General features: G+C 44.6%; 1 protein-coding gene across 1 annotated transcript; it reads right to left on the bottom strand.

Moving 5' to 3' along the window:
• Positions 1-1,657: 1,657 nt before the first annotated feature.
• On the bottom strand, positions 1,658-13,761 carry GUCA1A (guanylate cyclase activator 1A (retina)). Its single transcript, XM_006860458.1, has 4 exons — positions 13,560-13,761; positions 2,838-2,987; positions 2,396-2,489; positions 1,658-1,831 (listed from the first exon to the last, which is right to left on the bottom strand). The coding sequence occupies exons 1-4, from the start codon at positions 13,758-13,760 to the stop codon at positions 1,668-1,670; spliced, it is 609 nt and encodes a 202-aa protein (XP_006860520.1). The 5' UTR covers position 13,761; the 3' UTR covers positions 1,658-1,667.
• Between the last annotated feature and the right edge of the window lie 5,726 nt (positions 13,762-19,487).

The following is a 19,487-nucleotide window of genomic DNA, read 5'->3' as shown; positions in this document are numbered from 1 at the left end:
GTCTGAATGATGGGTAGGGCAAGTGTGAGCAAATCATGCCCTATCATCCCCCCAGGAGGGCTCTCACCAACCTTCCCCTTGTTTTCTCCCTCCCACTCTGGACTCTGATTTCCCCACATCCAGCTGAGAAAGACCCAAAGTCCAGAAGAAAGAGCATCTTTGGAAAATGGACCCTATGTCTCTCTCCAGGTTCCTGTGGCAAGTAGATCTTGAATGGGAAGGTCTGAGTGTCTGCAAGGTGTCCTTAAAGGGATGTGCAGAGAATGGGCCTGTCTCCTCAAAGGTCGGCTCCACTTCTCAACTGGTTTCATGTGTCACTGAAGCAAGAGGGATTTAAGTTAGAGGAGTCCTGGTGTGGCGCCGTGGGCTCATGTGTCAGACTGCAAAGTCAGTCGTTTGAACTGCAGGGTTGGTGGTTCAAGTTTACCAGCTGCTCATTTGAAACCCTATTCAGGGTTGCTATGGGTCGGGACTGGCTCAATGGCACTTAACAACAACAACAGGGACAGACAGATCACTTGATACGAGCCATGAATCCCATATATGTGGGGGAACTCTCTTGTTATCTCGGGCTGCTATCACAGAGAGAACACAAGTGGGAGGCTTTAATAACAGAAATTTATTTTCTCACAGTTAAGGAGGCGAGACATCTAAATTCAGGGTGCCAGCTCCAGGGTAAGACGTCCTCTCTCTGTGGCCTGGGGAAGGTCCTTGTTTCTTGGTTCCTTGATGATCTTCAAGTGGCTGGTATTTATCTTCTGTTTGCTTCTCAGCTCAATCTGTACTTAAATGACTGGCTTAAAATACACCCTATACTAATATGTCCCTTTAGCATAACAAAGAAAACTCATTCCCAAATGGCATTATAACGACAGGTATGTTGTTAAATGCTATTGAGTCAGTTCAACCACAGGTATAGGAGTTAGGATTTATAGCCCATCTGAAAGTGCTTCAAAAAATTCACGGAAAATGGAATTAAAAGATAATTTTGTGGAAAAGGAATTTTCCACAAACTTTTTGAAGCCCTCTGGTTTTTTTGGGGGGGACACAATGTGATCCACAGCAGGCACCATGCTGTACCACGGGGTACTGAGAGGCATCAAGGGGAAAAGGAAGGGCTGGTGCAGTCACTTCTGCACAAATGAGCACATCCTCTGGATAGATGTGGGGGACTTTTTACAGTAGCAGCCCTTCCTTCTCCCACTTTCTGGCCAACCTCAAACTTGAGCAGCCCCTCCTGGAGGATGAGCTCAATGCATGCATGCACTCACACATCCCAGCCAGCCACTGAATCATGACTCAGATTTGTACTGTCATTCGAACATTCATCCTTGTCTCTTTGGTGGGACTACAAGCTTCTTGGAGGGATGATTTTCTCTCTTACTGGATCCCTATAAAATGATCGTAATATCACAAAGTTCATAAAGTTCTAAACTCACAGTTTACACCTATGTAAGTTCCTCCTCACATCACACAGCCCCCCCACATGCATACACACGTTACACAGAATGTACACTGCCCCAGCTTCTGAGCAGTTTCTGAGCTCAATAGATTCTGTCTAGTATTTAAACAGCAGTGTCTAGAGTCTGTATAGTATTAAAACAACAATGACATCAGGCACACTGCCCCCCTTCCCCGCTTGGAATACAAAGCAACTGGGCATTGACTCAGCCAGTTGCCTCCACCACCTTTTCACTAGCCTCCTGGTCGTCCTGCTCTTCGTTCTGGAGCCTGCGTACTATGCGGGTAAGGTCCAGGCTGCGTGTCAGTGTGTCCAGGAGCATCTGGTCCTTCTGGACACCCTCCATGAACTCCTCCAGGGAGAGCTCCCCTGGGGTCGAGAAAAAAAGAGTCAGGGAGGGGTGGGGAGTGTTCTTAGTGACAAGCTGGATTCCTGCAGTGTGTGTGTGTGTGTGTGTGTGTGTGTGTGTGTGTAATAATAATGGGGGTGGGGCCTGCGAGTAGAGCAGGCCGAGGGAGCCAGACCCTAAAGTCTGGTCCAACGAAAACCCAAACTCACTGCTATGGCATTCATTCCAACTCATAGGGCAGTTTAGAACTACTTGGAGTTTCCAGGACTGTAAATCTTTAGGGGAACAGCTAGCCTCATCTTTCTCACTCCGTGCAGCTAATGGGTTTGAACCACAGACCTCCAATAAGCTGCTCAATGATTATTAACTCGGTGGTGACCTGCCAGGGTCCTTTAAGTCGGGTCCAGGGGTCCTTAAAAGCCAACTCTCTAGCCAGCTCAGAGGCGGATAGGGAGATGACAAGCAGAGGACTCTCTGGCCCACCTCCCCCCCTCCTTCCCTGGTAACCTCCCACTTCTGACAACCTGGAGACCCCCCTCTGGTGACACCGCACCTCTAGTTACCCGCAATCCAGGCCCCCTCACCATCCCCATTGACGTCGATCTTGGAGAACACTAAATCTGTGAACTCCTCCGCACTCATGGGAGAGTCGCTGTAAGGGTTAATGGCTCGGATGGCCTAGGAAAGAAGAAAGGCAGAAGAGAAAGGCTTGTTGCCCTAGGTTTTGTCTCAATGGTGGGAGTGGAGACAGTGATAGCTCGGGTGGCTTCCAACTGCAGTGGGTAGCAGAGGCCAAGGTACCCCGAGCCTTCAAGCTGGGACTGAAGTGTTCAGCTTCTAAGTTGCTTGGTACAAATGAGGAAACAGGCCCAGAGAGAGTAAGGACGTGGTCCGTCACCGAGTCCCCCCAGTTCCGTCCATTACCACTACTGAGACTGCAGATCCACCAGCTGAAAACACAACCCCAGGGCTCTCACCCCAGCAGCGGTCTCTGCCTTTGGCCCCACCCACTGCACCTGGAGTTACCCGGATGATGGTGAGCAGCTCATCACGGTCGATGCATCCGTTGCCATCCGCATCGTAGAGCTTGAAATACCAGCGCAGTTTCTGTTCCACTTTCCCCTTGAGGACCAGGCTCAGCGCCGCCACGTACTCCATGAAGTCGATGTAGCCATCCTGGGCGAGGGGGCGTGACTGTAGTGAGCTGGCTGCTTGTCCCGCTCACCACAATCCCAGGCTTCTGCCTGTTCAGCTCTCCCCTTTATTTTTCTACATTTTCTGAGTATCTGCTGCATGTCATGTTGTGATAGGACTTCAAGGATTTAAAACTCAGTAAAACAGAATCATGTCCTAACGGAAGGTCCTGGTGTGGCGCTGTAAAATAAGCTCTGTGGCCAGGAGTATAGTGAGACCTGGGGACTCCTGGACCCAGGGACATGGACATGACCACAGGGGTCTAGAGTGGAAAGTGAAGCGTCCAGCTGATAAGAAGTGTGGGGAGATGCACAAGAACACTCATACTTGCAGATAGTACCCATTTGACATAGCTTAAATGGCTGGATGATCACAACTCAACTAAAGGAAGAAAGAAGAGGAACAAAAAAAAAGAGTAATCTGCTACAATTTTATGAACTTGACCTATACTTATGGATGTAGTAGCTTAAGAGGGAATGAATCCTACCCCCTCAGTACACAGGGTTGACAAGGATAGGCAACTTAATACTGGCTACCCAAAATGGGGGAGGGCACAAGGCACGAAGTGACTGGCTTACAAGTTTTCAAGAGGGAGCTTAATTTCAGAGGGTGTGGGGGAAGGTAGAATCTCCGCTGAGTGGTTTTCAACCTGTCTAGATGGGACTGATGAAAGGAGATGGGGATAAGACTCTTGTGGTACAATAGTGAATAATTGCTATCAGTACTGACTGTGAGGGTTGGAAATGTAAAGGTAGACATTTTGTAACAAAAGGAGGGGAGTGGTTGATCTTGCAGTTCAGGAGCAGAGGACCCTGGAACCATCAAGTGAGAAGAGTGGAGTGTGGGGACCCTATCCAGAGAAGCAGTGACACCAGAGATGGAGGCAGAGATGATAACATGGAGAGATGGAGCAGCTAGGGACTCTAGACTCAAGGAGGGAGAGGGGCTATCTGCTAACAGTTTGGGGGCAGGCTTGCAGGGTATGCCCTTTGGTTGTTTGAATGGTTATGTGTTCCTGAGTGCTTCGGTGTACATCTAAAAAAATAACCCAGAGGAAATGGAAGCAAATGCTGTTGAATGATGATGCATGGAGGGGATTATAATCATTGCAATGAAACAAATACGATAGGATGAATGTAAAGCTGATGGTCCCCTATGTAAACTATCACTCAGTTCACAATAAAAACTTCAAAACAAAACGCTCTGAACTGCTAATTCAAGGCAAGAGGTTCAAACCCACCATCCACTGCATGGGAAAAAGAGGATTTCTTCTCCCATAAAGGTTTGTATCCTCAGAAACCCTATCCAGGGTCGCTATGAATCTGAATCTACTTGATGGCAGTGAATTGGTATTTTGTTTTTGTTTGATGGGAATTCAGTGTCAGTGTTGCGGAACACAGGCTTGATGCCTGGTCCCAGCTCTTCAAATCTGAGGTCTGAAGTAAAAGGCTTCATATGTCCTTGGTCTTTGATTTCCTCATTTGTAATAGTCCTAATAGTACCTCATGGGCTTGTTGAGGATTAAATGAATTCATGTGTGTAAAGTACTCAGCATGCTGCCTGGAACATAGTTATTGTTGTTGTTAAGTGCCATCAAGTCGATTCCGACCCATAGGGTTTCCAAGGAGCAACTGGTGAGCTTGAACCATCAACCTTGCAGTTCAAACAACTTTGTAGACTGATGCATTAGCCCACAGTGCCACACCAGGACTCCTTGGAAAACAGTGTGCACTCAATAAATGTTGTTAAATGCCAAGTCATAATGACCTGTATAAGATTTCCCAGGCTGTAAATCTTTGCAAGAATAGAAAGCCTCATCTTTCTCCCAGGGCACAGCTGGTGAGCTCAAACCATGGACCTTGTGGTTTGTGTTGTTAAGTGCCGTCAAATTGGTTCCAACCCATATCAACCCTGTATAGGATTTCCAAGGAGTAGCTGGTAAGATTGAACCACCAACCTTGCTATTCAAACCAACTTTGCAATCCAGCGCATTAACTCACAGCGCCACACCAAGACTGTTAAATAGGCTCAGAGAAATGTTATTTCTACTACCATCATTATTTTTGGAGCCCAGTGACTCCATACATAAGTGCTGGACTGTAAACCACAAGGCCCGCGGTTGGAACCTACCAGCCATGCTGCAGGAAGAAGATGAGGTTTTCTGCTCCCACGAAGATTTAAAGTCTTGGAAACCCAATACAGGGTTACTATGAGTCACAACTGACTCCAGGCACTTAACAACAATCATTATTACAAAGGAATTACTGTGTTCTTACTATGTAGTCAGTGATAACATATTTTCACAGGGTCTAGTGGAATCAGAAGGACCTCTGGTAGTATAGTGGTTACGATTTGGGCTGCTAACTTCAAGGTCAGCAGTTCAAAACTACCAGCCGTTCCATGGGAGAAAGATGAGGCTTTCTGCTCCCGTAAAGATTTACAGCCTTGAAACCCTGTGCAGGGTCACTATGAGTCAGAACCGATTCCACGGTACTTAACAACAACAACAACAACAGTGTGGGGATGATTCTCTACTGAGTCTTGGAAGAGTTGGCCAGCAGGGAAGGTCAAAACAAACCAAACCCATCAAATCGACTCCAACTCACAGTGTCCCTGTAGGACAGAGAGAACTGCCCCATGGTGTTTCCAAGGCTGTAATCTTTAGGACTCCTAGTGTGGCACTATAGGAGCCATACTGGACTATGAACTACAAGGTCAGTGGTTCAAACCCACCAACTGCTCCATGGAAACTCTATACAGGCTTGCTATAAGTCGTAGATGATGACTTGATGGCACTTAATACTTTTTATGGAAGCATACTGCCACATCTTTCTCCCACACAGCGGATGGTGGGTTTGAACTCTTAACCAAGCAGTTAACAGCTGAGCAATTTAAACATTAGGTCACTAGGACTCCTCACTGTGGGACCAGGGTCCCCGAAATGTTCACTGGGTCATCACTCTGCCGGGTCCCAAGAGCATTCTCTGCCCATAGGGTCAGGAAAGCAGGAAAGACAGGACCTGCCCACATCCCAGTGAGGCTGGGAGCGGGAAACCTATGTTTACAGAGAGGCTGAGCAAACCAGATTCCTCTACTTACTTGTAACCATGACTCCAGAATCAGGAAGTTACCAAGAGGTAGATTCGGGGTCGGTATGAGCTCTTTAACATGTAGAATGTCTCATGGGAAATGGGCAGCCTCAAGAGATAAGGAGCTCCCTGTCACTGCAAGTATGCAAGCAGAGGCTGGGCACTGCTTTTTAGGGATGTGATAGAGGCTAGGCACGGTGCTCTCTGAGAACTCTTATTAGGAATGTGACAGAGGCTGGGCACGGTGTTCTCGGAGAACTCTTGGTTCTGTGTTGTCTTTGACACTGAGTGAGGCTGTAACCACTCTTGAGCCCCACAGTGGAGTTTTGTGATCTTAGCAAGCAACTGCATGGTGCTTTCCCAAGTTCAAGGGCTTTCCCAACACACCTTAGCTCATTCAGTCCCTGCCCAGCTCATCCTCTGGGACTCTTGTCGGAATGGACCCTATGCAACACTGCTTCGATAACAAGAAAACATCTAAGGACACTCTGGGTAAGGGGACATAGGCCTGAGGACACTTTTGCTCTTCATTTTTCATATTCCTAGGCACTGTGGGTTAGTATGCTGGACTCCAAGGTCAGTTTAATCACAAGATAGATGGTTTAAGCTAACCAGCTGCTCCTCAGAAACCCTATACAGGGTTGCTATGGGTCAGAACCGACTTGATGGCACTTACCAACAACAAATGTTGTTGGAGGAGTTCTGCTGTGGCAGAAGGATAAGCACTGGACTGCTAACCACAAGATTGACAGTTCAAGCCCACCAGCTGCTCCTCAAAAACACTATACAGGGTTGTTATAATTTGAAGCCAACTCAATAGCCCTTAACAATAACTATAATAATATTGTGGGAGCCCTGGGGGCACAGTGGTCTAAACCCTTAACTTCTAATTGAAAGGTGAGAAGTTTGAATCCACCACCTGCTCTGTGGAAGGAAAATATGGCAGGCTACCTCTGTAAAGATTTACAGTCTTAGAAACCCTATGAGACAGTTCTATTCAGTTCTATAGTGTTGCAATGAGTTGGAATTGACATCCAATGGCTTAAAAGGGCAATGGAAAGGTATGGGTTTTGTGTGAGAGAGGCCTAAGCATTTTATGAGTGATATGACCTTGGACAAGTCACATGACCTCACGAACCTCTGTTTTCCCAGCTCTAAGATGGAAATGACACTATGTTACAGGATTGTAGTATGAACTCCCTTCAGTACAAAACAATAGCAAAGCTAACTGTTTTAAGTAGCTAAATGAGGCCGAATGCTTTATACATTTTACTCATTTAATTTTGCAACAGTCCCTGGAGGTGGATAGTCCCTCCCCATTTTCAGATGAAAAAGCTGAAATTGAGAGAGGGTAGGCCACACAGAAAGAGCCCTAGTGGAGCAGTGATTAAGCACTCAGCTGCTAACAGAAATGTCAGCAATTTGAACACATCAGCAACAGCTGAACAATAAAGCCTTGTCTAGAAACTGGGTCTCCTAAATTCTACGCTTGCACACAAATGCACAGATGGACTGACATTGATTTGTGTGCACCAGACTGCCAGGCACAGCCAACTGCAGGTAACATTTTGAAGTAAGCATATGCTTCTCTCTCAGATCACACTCCCTACTCACACAGTTGTACCTCAAGCTCCGCCCATCCAGTGGCCTAGGATATAACTGTTTTCTAACTCAGGAGCTGGCAAACATTTCCTGTAAAGGACCAGACAGTAGTAAACATTGTAGGCTCTGTGGGCCATGCAGTCGCTGTCACTGCTGCTGAATCCTGCCACTGAAGTTTGGAAGTAGCCATAAGCCACTCTCACTGCCATCCGATGATTCTAACTCATAGAGACCCACAAGACAGAGTAGAACCGCTCCTTAGAGTGTCCAAGACTACAAATCTGTATGAGAACAGACAGCCTATAGCTTTCTCTCTTGGAGCAGTTGGTGGGTTTGAACCACCAACCTTGCAGTTTGCAGCCCAGTACTCAACCCATTGTGCTACAAGGGCACCTTCAAAAGCAGCCATAGCCACACAGAAAGGAATGGGTGTCATGTGTTCTAATAAAACTTTACGTAGTCTTATGGAATATCATGGGCCTGCTGAGGTTGACTGGAAGTTTGGTAAAGGACACTGCACGTGGTTGTACAACATGACGAATGTTACATTAAACAAATGTTGAAATGGCAGATGTTTTCATATATTGTTGTTGTTGTTGAGTGCCATCCAGCTGGTTCCAACTCACCATGACCCTGTATAGGGTTTCTGAGGAGCAACTAGTGAGTTTGAACTGTTGACCTTGCAGTTAGTAGTCCAGTGCTTTTCCTGCAGCACCATATCAGGACTATATATATATATGTTGTTGTTTAGTGTTGGCTGGTCAATTCCAACTCTTAGTGACCCTGCATAGGGTTTCTAAGGAGTGACTAGTGGGTTTGAACCGCTGCTTTTGTGGTAGCCAGTCCAGTGCTTATCCTACAATACCACACCAGAACTACTGAATATATGTGAGTATGTGTTCGCGTATGTATATGTGAAACCCTATACAGGTTTGCTAATGACACTTAACAACAACATATATGTGTATGTATATATGTGTGTGTGTGTGTGTATGTGTATGTGTAAACACACATACGTATGGTGGTGGCATACTATGGAGTTGGTTCTGACTCATAGCGACCCTGTATAGGGTTTCTGAGGCTGTAAATCTGTATAAGAGCAGAAAGCCTCATCTTTCTCCTGCAGAACAGCTCGTAGTTCTGAACTGCTGACCTTGAGGTTAGCAGCCCGACTTGTAACTACTATGCTACTAGAGCTCCATATATATATATATATCAATTAAAAAAGCAAAACACTTCATTTACAAAATCAGACTCACTGGCCTTAGCTTGTCCACCTCTGTTATAACTCTTCTCTACATTAAAACTTCCATTCCTGGCCAGAAGAACTAGATGGTGCCCAGCTACCATGACCAATTGTTCTGCTTGGGCCCCCAGAAGGTCCTGGTAAGAATGAGAGAAAAGTGTAGAACAAAATTCTAAATCATAAAAAAGACCAGAGACTTACAGGTCTGATAGAGGCCAGTGAAACTCTCCACATGGTGGCCTTTAGATACCCTTCAAGCCCATACCTGAACTCCACCCACCTTCTAGCCAAACAAGACACACATGAGGAAAGTTGTCCTCAGACTAATCAACCGTCCAGCTCAGAAGGAGAAGGAGAGGCAGGAAGGATGGGAAATGCGGAACACAGGGAGAAAGTGGAACAAGTGCTGCCGCATTGAGGGAATAGCAGCCAATGTTACAAACTAAATGTACGCACATTGTTGGATGGAAAGCTAATTTCTTCTGTCAACCTCCACTCAGATCACAATAAAATAAATACATAAAACTTCCAGTCCTGTATTCCATCTCGGAGTCAGTCAGCTAAACTGCTAAGGACAATGGGTCAAGGCAGTGTCGACCGGAGGATTGTTCTGTACCATAGGAGTAGATGAAGCACTTCAGGTGTTCCATGGCATTCTTCATTTTAATAATTATGTATTTAAATTAATGTGTATTGTAAGGTATATAACTGGCCCATAAAACTTGTAATTTAGTTTGTGGGAAAACCCCATTATTTTTTTATTCTATTTTCCATCAACTTTTTGAAGCCCCTTCACATAATCAACAATACTGAGTATCTACAAGTGTCTACCACGTTCTCAGGGAGCATGATGATCATACGATAAGCACTGATCTGCGAACCACAAGATCCGTAGTGTGAGCCTGTCAGCCACTCCGTAGAAGAAAGATGAGGCTTTCTGCTCCTGCAAGATTTAAACTCTTGGAAACCCTATACAGGGTAACTATGAGTTGGAACCAACTCAATGGTATTTACAACAGCAACAACCGTGTTCTAGGAATCTGGTGGGGTACTGTAAGACAAGCACTAGACTGTTAACCAAAAGGTTGGCAGTTCAAACCCACCAACTGCTCCTTGGAAACCCTATATAGGGTAGCTATGAGTCAGAACTGACTCCACAGCACTTAACAATAACAATCATTTTCTAGGCACTGTTCTAGGTGCTAGGGATACAAACGGGAATCCCTGCTCTGATGGAGCTCCCATTCCAGCAGGGGGAGACAGACAGTAAACAATATGGCTCTAAGTGATTTAATATAGTGTGTTGGAAGTTGTGATCCATACATAGGGTTTTCACTTATTTCATTAATTCATCATTTTATTTTGTTACACATAAGATCACCATGAGTCAGAGACGACTCAACAGGCGAAGCATTCAACAGCAACTAACATTAAGCTCAAACCAGCTGCTGTTGCATTCACTCCCATTCACAGCAACCTCATATGTGTCAGAGCAGAGCTCCATGGAGTTTTCAGTGGCTGATTTGGAGGAAAGTACAAAATCACCAAGTCATTCTTCTTTCAAGGAGCCATGGAGTGAACTTGAGCCCCCAACCCTTCAGTTAGCAGTTCAGGGCATTAACCATTTATTTATACCACCCAGGGGGAAAAGAAATGACAGGGGTAAGAGCTAGTCTCAATTTATTTTGTTTTATTTTTTTAAGAGGTATTAAAAAATAGTTACTTTGCTGGTTCCCAGCTCTGACACCATAAACTCTGATGGTTGTGAAATGGAATCTCACAAGTAGCCTGTCCCGTCTGAAATAGCGTGACAGAGCAGCTGTCCATGAGAAGGAGATGTCTTAGCAGAGATTTGCAAGGACAGGAAGTCAAGCAGAGTTCTGGGGAAGAGGGTCCCAGGCAGCACAAAGGCCCTAAGGGGAAGGGGTATGTGGAGGTCAGATTGGGTAAAAACAGTAGGTAGATTCGCTTTCAACTGAAAAAAAAAAAAAAAAAAAGGACCAGATTTGGGATAATACAGGTGGTATGTACATGTGACAAAAATCAAAGTGATGCATATGATTACTCAGGCTAGCCAAATGCAAAGTTTATGGGTTGTCGTTCCCAGGTGTCATATGTGTGATTGTAGGGGGCCTTCTTGACCCAAGAATGAATGTCCTTGGCAAGCGAAAGGCTGTCAAGCTCGATTTCCCTGTGTGTGGAGAGAAAGCTGGGGGGTATTCAGCCATCGACTGCTCCCCTCCTGTCAGGGAGTCAGTGCATTTCTGGAGCACACTGGGATCTGGCACGATGACACCTTCTCTCCTGGTCTCCAGATCATGAGCTCCGGTTCTGTGCTCCTCAGGACTCCCTTCATGAAAGCCCCTGAGGACATGGCACATGGATGCTGTCCCTGAGCCTGAGACTCAGTCTATAATCTGCTTTGACCCCATGCCCTCACATATTAGTGAGCTTTAAATAGCCCCTGAACCGACTAAACAGGTTGAGTCTGGAGGACTCCCTGACACTACTGTCCTGCGATACACTTTAAATCTTGAACTGAAGTAGGCCCTGAGCTTGCCTTGTAGCTAAATAGCAGACTGGCTCACAGACTGAAGCAGGTCACTGTGAATACTGTACACCCTAAAAACAGTCATCTAGATGAAACCACACATGTCAACAATTACTTCAGAATCAAGATGAGAATTTAAGTTGTCAGGGAACTAATGGAAACAAAGCAATCAGAACAGAAATCATGAGAACATTCACACATTGTGAAGAATGTAATCAGTGTCACTGAACAACTTGTGTAGAAACTGTTGAATGGAAACCTAAACTTCTGTGTAACTTTCTTTGAAGATACCATTAAATTGTGTTTACTACTACTAATGGAGTCCAGGTGTGGCACTGTGGGTTAATGTGCTTGGACTGCAAAGTTGGTTTCAACCGCAGGTCAGCGGTTCAAGCTCACCAGCTGCTCCTCAGAAACCCTATACAAGGTTGTTATGGATTGGAACCAACATGACGGCACATAACAACAACAACTAATAATAATAAATAAACAGCACCTGAACCCAGCTTCCCTCATAACCCTGTGGTGTTTGGACCATCAGGGCCATAGTGAGGAGAGCCGGGTCGTTCTGGCAGCCTCTCCCAGCTGCAGTGGGCATAGGGCAGCGCTTCAGGCCATCCTTACCATTCCAACTACAGGCAGCAGTGGGAGGCTTTCTGCTCTGTCCTCCAAGGTAGCTATGAGTTGGAGTCAGCTCAGGGCAGTGGGCTGGTTGGTTTTATGAATCACAATTCTACTTTGACACACTTCAGGAAACAAAAGAAAATCAACAAACATCTTAACTGATGCTTCCAACACCTCTGATAAGTCCAGGTGAGTAAGCTGAGGCTCATAGGGAGCAGTGGGCTCAAGATCACCTAATTAATAAAAGCTAGAGATCCAAACTCACAATTCCCAATTGCCCTTTCACTTTCGCCTTTTGCTTATCGAAAGTTATCACCTGATGAGCCCAGCGATTACTTGGGGAAAAAGAAACAATAGGCTTGCTGCACAGACCTTTAGACTTGAAAAAAGATGAAAGTGAGTCACTGGGTTTTTGGAGTTAGAGTAGCCTGGGCTCCCCAGTTCCAGAGTCCACAGGACAACCTGAGTCATTACCCGGCTCTCTCCTCTCCACCCTCCTTCCTCTGCGGCATCCTTGAGAGCATAAAACAATATGGGAAAAAACGTACCACGTGAGGTACCAAGTACACAGAAAGTTCTCGATGACTTTTAGTAAGTATCCATTTGTTTCAGGGTAAACAGAGATACACATGTGGCAGAGGCAGAAGATGCCATACATTAATTTGTGGATCCCTCTGTGTTCTCTACATGAGCACTGGTGTTGAAGCAGTTTAAGCATTGGGCTGCTTACCACAAACCTACCAGCTGCTCCATGAAAAAAAGATGAGGTTGTCTGTTTCTATAAAGATTTACAGTCTTGGAAACCCTAAATAGGGTCACTATGAGTGAGAACTGACTTCGCAGGAGTGGGTTCGATTTGGTTTGGGTCTGTCATCCCTTGGAATGTACAAACAGTTAATACATTCAGCAGCTAACTGAAAGATCGGAGGTTCAAGTCCACACAGAGGTGCCTTGGAGGAAGGACCCGGTGAGCTAGTTGTGAAAAGCCAGTCACTGAAAACCTTATGAAACACAGGTCTGCTCTGACATATATGGGGTCACCATGAGCCTATTTAATGGTAACTCCCCCCACCCCCCAGTCTTCCACTAGAAAGTAGAGCAGAAATAACAGCTGACTCATTTCTATATCCCAGCGCCTGATGCAGAGTTGGGTCTCAATAAACTTTGTTGTTGCTGTTAGGTGCTGTGGAGTTGATTTTCACAACCCTATGTGACAGAGTAGAACTGCCTCCACAGGGTTTCCTGCAGAGTGGTTAGTGGAGTTTGAACCACCAACCTTTTAATTGGTACAACCAGGGTTCCTTCAACACACATTAGCTAAAAATGGATTCCTTAGTATCATTTGACCTCCCAAGTAAACAAAGGCAGTAACTGTAGAGATGAAGTGTCTCCTCCAGCAAACATTTCTATACTCTACCTGCTCCTCCCTGGGCTATACTCACCTTGTTAAAGTCAAAGGTCTCAAACATCTGCTCCACGTACTTGCTGGATGTTGGGCTCAGGTTCTTGAGGCCAAAGAACTGGCGGAACTCATAGAGGGTAAGCTGGCCTGAGGGGCATTCGGTCATGAACTTTTTGTACCATTGGTGACACTCGGTGCTGCTCAGCTCCTCCACCGTCTTCCCCTCCATCACATTGCCCATCACCCAGACACTGCAGAGGCAGACGCCCAAGAAGCACAGGCCCTGCTCCCAGTTGCTCCCTGCAAAACGGTGTCTTGGCCTCTTATGATTTAGGACTAAACAAAGAAGAGTCTACAGAATCAGATTATGCAGAGTAATGTCTGAAGAAGGTGAGCAGAGAGGGGAAGGCAATGAAGGGCTGTATAAATTTACACCCAAATCCAGGGGATGTCAGAGAACTGATGTTAAAAGTCTCCACTAAATCTTTGACTACCAATGGGGGCTGTCCCCTGGGGGAGAGGAGTAAAAATAGACCAAAGCTTAAAGGAGAAGTAGGATTATGGCCTGTAGCTGGTGAGAGGATTTTCTACCCAGTTTGCAATCTCCTAATCCTTTCTCTTTTTTTCCTTTTAGTATGGGTACCTTTTCTAAAGCTTTTACAATAATGGTCTTATGCAATATTTGTCCTTTTTTGACTAATTTCACACAACATAATGTCATCAAGGTTCATCCATATTATGCAGTGATTTAAAGCTTCACTGCTATTCTTCAGGATAGCATAGTGTTCCATTGTGTATATGTACCTAAATTTGTTTATCCATTCTTCCATTGATGGGCACCTAGGCTGTCTCCATTGTTTTGCTATTGTAAATAGTGCTGCTATGAACATTGGTGTGCATATATCTACTCATGTTATGGCTCATATTTCTTGTGGATATATTCCAAGTAGAGGAACTGTTGGACCATCATGTATTTCTATTTCCACCTTTCTGAGGAAGTACCATACTGTTTTCCAGAGTGGTTGGACCATTTTACATTCCCACAAGCAATGTAGGAGGATTCCAGTCTCTCCACATCCTCGCCAGCATTTACTGTCCTCTGCTTTTTTGAACTTTGCTATTATTGCTGGTGTGAGATGATATCTCATTGTTGTTTTGATTTGCATCTCTCTAGTGGCTTGTGATCGTGAACATTTCTTCATATGTTTGTTGGCTGCCTGGATCTCTTCCTTGATGAAGTGTCTGTTCATGTCCTATGCCCATTTGTTAATTGGGTTATTTGTCTTTTTCTTGTTGTGGTGATGTAGTTTGCTATAAAGTTTAGAGAGTAGTCCCTTGTTTGATATGTCATTGCAAAAGATTTTTTCCTGTTCTGTAGGATCCCATTTTACTCTTTTGGTGAAATCTTTTGATGCACATAAGTTTCTAATTTTTAGTATGTCCCAATCATCTATTTTGTCTTTTGTTTGTGCAATTCTCACAATGTTTGATAGTCTGTAAATGCCCTGTGTTGGTGGTGGTGGTGTGCCATGGAGTCGGTTCCGACTCATAGCAACCCTGTATAGGGTTTCTGAGGCAAAAAATCTTTACAGGAGCAAAAAGTCTTATCTTTCTCCTGTGGAATAGCTAGTAGTTTCAAACTGCTGACCTTGAGGTTAGCAGCCTGACTTGTACCAACTATGCTACCAGAGCTCCTTTTGCCCTGTATTAGAGCCCTTAAATTTGTCCCTATTTTTTCATTGATGACCTTTATAATTCTGGGATTCACAAGTAGGTCTTTAATCCATGTTGAGCTGGGTTTTGTACATGGTGTGAGATAAAGGTCTTATTTCCTTCTCCTAATCCTTTCTTAAATAGCCCTGGTGTCAAAGTGGTTAGGTGCCTGGCTGTTAAGTGAAAGGTTTGCAGTTTCAACCCACCAGCTGTTCTGCAGAAGAACTGTGTGGCAGTTGGCTTACGTGAAGCTTGCAGCCTTAGAAACTCTATGGGACAGTTCTGCTCTGTCCTATAGGGTCACTGTAGGTTGAATTGACTTGATGGCAGTGGGTTTCTGGGTAAGTCCTCCTTGCCGAGACAGAGTGGGTAGCTGGCCAGCAGTTGCTCCGTTCCTAAAACCTCCACTCCCTCTTCTGCTGGTTTCTGGTTTTGAGCAGTTCACAAGGCTTTGTTTCCTTCCCTTGGACATGGATTTGAGGTCTTTGAGACAGAGTGAGCCCTGGTGTGGTACCATAGGATAAGCACTGAACTGGTAGCCAAAAGGTTGGCAGTTCAAACCCACTAGCCACTCTCAGAAACCCTACACAGGGTCACTATGAGTCAGGACCAGTTTGACAGCGTATAACAACAACGAGATAGAGTTGCTTCCTCTTCTAAGACCAGGTCACCTGTGGACTCCTGGTAGGCCTGTTGTGTACAATTATCCAGGTTGCACACCCAACTTGGCCATTGTAACTGAGGAGGTGCCAATCACACTAATAAATGGGAGTGCCTGTGTGGGTGCAGAATTTCTGGGCTTCCAAGATAAGTCGTGAACAGCTGGGGTATCTCCCTCCTACATAAACTCTCACAGTACACATAGCCACGTATACACACACACACACACACACACACACACACACACACACACACACACTGGCCCTGTCCTTACCACATTTTAATGTCCCTTAAGGTTGTAGCTCTCCCATTCTGGGAGGCTTGAATTCAACTCCCCCATCTGACTCTGGTGGTACTGGAGGATAGGCATTGGACCACTAACTGTAAGATCATCAGTTCAAATGCACTCAGTTGTGCCTCGGGACAAAGATGAAGCTGTTTGCTTCTATAAAACTTTACAGTCTTAGAAGCATTATAGAGGATTGCTGTGAATTGGACTTGACTTGAGGGCAGTGGGTTTGTTACTGCTTTTCATCAGACTCTGAGGGGGGAGTGGGGGACAAGCACTGAGTGTGTCCCCTGGTCCCCTGAATGTATGAAAGGAAGTGTGGGTGTGACTGTTACCTGTTGGTCCCAGAGAGCTCCCAGGCCTAACCAGCAATAACTTTCTCTGATCCCTAGTGGGATGTCTACTCTTGGACCATAGATGTTAAAGAAGTTTCATTTAAATGGGCATTCAGGAGCATTTCAACTGAGGAAATCCAGAACTAGCACCTTTCCACCTGCCCCTTTGTCGTATTTCCCTTCCTTATGTAAGTGAGTCGGAAGAAACCCCACCACATTCCTGCTGTTCCCAAGCCGTGCAAAAATACATTAACATCAAAGTGTCTTTATACTAGAGAAGGGGGTATCTTTTTCCAATTCATAGAAGGACACAGTGAAGGAATGAATTGTATCCTCCCCCCTCAAAAAATAAGTGTCGGCTTGTCAGTTTGATAATTAGGTGCTGATGTAATTTGGTAGTTATGTAATGATATAATCATCTGCCATGATGGGATAGGATGGGATGGGATGGGATTGGGGGGTGTGGTGTGAAAAGAGTTTCCCTGGGGCATGACCTGCAGCATCTCTTATCTTATAAGAGCTAAAAGGAGAGACAGCCAGCAGAGAAGAGGGACCTCAGTACCACCTGGAAAGAAGAGCCTGGATTCATTTTGAAGAAATGGATGATCGGGGTAGCTCTGAGCCCTGAAACAAGGAGGCAGAGGCTGAGAAACCTGTAGCTCTGGGTTCAGCCGCAGCATCCTCATTAGTGGAAGTGGGGGGTAGGAGGTGGGGAGTGGGGTGGGATACAGAGCCCATGGGGTAGGTTGGGAGTTCCTGGCCTTTGGCATCTCACTTTAATCCTGTTTTGAACATGTCAGAATGAATAAGTCGGTTTTTGCTAATTTGCAGTTTCAGGAATCTGATGATGTTGATGACAATTATAGAAAAGGTTCAGGTCCTTCAGCTAAGATAATCCGATCATATCCCTGAGAAGCTAAAAGTAAGAAATGATCAGAAAAGAATTCACAAAAAGATAGTGAGGTCTCCAAAGACAACGATGTGAAGACCAGGAAGGATGACTCTCACTCAGCAGAGGATAGTGAAGATGAAAAGGAAGAGCAAAAATTGTATGCCAGCACCAGCAGGAAGAGAAACTCATGGAAGATGTGGGCTGGAAGAGGACAAAGTACCATTCCAAGAAACAGATTCCAGCAGTGATCAAGATTTCCTAATGGCAGATCATGAAAACAGTGATGATGGCAGTTCAAGAAAGAACTTTAAAAAGATGGTTAAGAAGTTCAAACCTGAAAGAGAATAAAATGCCCAAACTCAAGCTAAAGGCAACAGTGATGCCAAGTCCTGTGAATAGCAAAGGGAAAGTGGGTGGTCCCAAAGCTCCAAAGACAAGGAAGGAAAAGACTCCATCCCCCAAAGAAGATGACAAGGAACCAGAAAACCCTGCAGAGAAGAAAACATCTGCTAGCCCTCCATCATATTTGGGGATGAAGCATCCAAGGATGAAGCCTAGCCGGGGGATGATTAACAGTGCTGATGGTTTGGGGAGAGATTTTATTTAAATAAATAAAAGAGAGAGAGAACCTGATTAAGATAGAACATAGTTTTGGCTATAACTTTCCATTTGTTGAAAATAACATTTTCTCTTCTTTGTCGTCTTTATTGTATAAGAAAACCATCTTGGTATTGGTATTCTCTTTGCCAGACCCCTTGCCTAATCCCCAATGAAAGCCATGTCAGATGAATCACTGGATTACTGCTGCTTCTTTTAATTTGAATGGAAGGTAAGCCACGGTTGTAAAGCAATAAGATTTTAAATATTAACTATCAAAGTTTTGCTTTCACAAAATGATAGTAAGTAATCAAACAGTGTAGAAAGGTTTTGCCAAAAAGCAAACAAACCCATTGCTGACAGTTGATTCTGACTCACAGGGACTCCATAGGGCCGAATAGAACTGCTCTATAGCATTTCTGAGACGGTAAATCTTTACTGGAGCACAGAGCCTCATCTTTCTCCCCTGCAGCTGCTGGTGGTTTGGAGCCACCTTCCTTGAGGTTAGCATTCCAACATTTAACCCACTGCACCAAGGGTTTTAGTTTAGAATAATTGTCTTGCTTTGTTTTTTCCCTACATGCTCTTAAAAAAAAAAAAATCAATTGTCCTCTAATAAGAACATTTATTATTTATATATAGGAGAGTATCAGTGTCTTTAATAAACAATCATAACTTAAAACTTTCACTGATAAGACAGGTAGGAGATAAAGGCAAATTCTGAGTTGCTACTAAAAGTGTTCATGTATTTCATCTTGGGAGAAGGCATGGGACCTTGTTTGAAGGTATGGTTTCCTTTTTTATTCATTACTTGTTATCTCAAAAACTTGGAGTAAGCTGCAGTCTTTTAGGAGCTTTAGAAAAAAATCAAGGGGTTCACATTTTAAAAAGATATGTGTATTTATTGTACTTCTTGGATAAAATTTTACCAAGGATGCCTCCCACACCAAAAAAAAAAAAAAAGAAAGAGAGAGAGAAATAAAACCTAGAATTTAAATGGCAAGATCAATCTAGTAAATTACATCATAGTAAATTTCTCTCAAACTAACAATGTTGTTTTAAGCAAATAAAGTACTATACCAGTTCATGTGAAACTAAAAGAAGAAGGGAGAAGAGCTGGGAGCAGGAGTATGCCTTTTGGACCTGGGGTCCCTGCAATGAGAACCTCCTAGACCCTGGAGAAGATTGATGTTAAGGCACTTGGAGCTCTCCATGGAATGCTGGACCCACAGATGTTGAAAGACGACAAGGATCTTCCCCCAGAGCAGCCAGAGGGAGAAAGCCTTCCCTAGAGCTGATGCCCCAAGTTCAGACTTCTAGTCTTCTGAACTGTGAGAGAATAAATTTTGATTAAAATCATTTACTCGCTGTATTTCTGCTAGAGCCTAAAACAAAATTTGGTACCAGCAGTGGGGTGCTACTCAAACAGATACCTAAAATGTAGAAGCAGCTTGGGAATTGGAGGATAAGTAGAAGCTAGAA

The sequence above is a fragment of the Chrysochloris asiatica genome, unplaced genomic scaffold (assembly GCF_000296735.1).
Source record: "Chrysochloris asiatica unplaced genomic scaffold, ChrAsi1.0 scaffold00038, whole genome shotgun sequence".
Classification (NCBI taxonomy): domain Eukaryota; kingdom Metazoa; phylum Chordata; class Mammalia; order Afrosoricida; family Chrysochloridae; genus Chrysochloris; species Chrysochloris asiatica.
Note: the sequence above shows the minus strand (reverse complement) of the source record. Positions and strands in the feature narration are given on the sequence as shown.

Coding starts and splice junctions, on each gene's coding strand:
- GUCA1A (XM_006860458.1), bottom strand. CDS start 13,760: ATGGGCAATGTGATGGAGGGGAAGACGGTGGAGGAGCTGAGCAGCACC. Junction 2,490..2,837: donor AGCTGCTCACCATCATCCGG/GTAACTCCAGGT, acceptor CTTCTTTCCTAG/GCCATCCGAGCCATTAACCC. Junction 1,832..2,395: donor GATCGACGTCAATGGGGATG/GTGAGGGGGCCT, acceptor TCTCGACCCCAG/GGGAGCTCTCCCTGGAGGAG.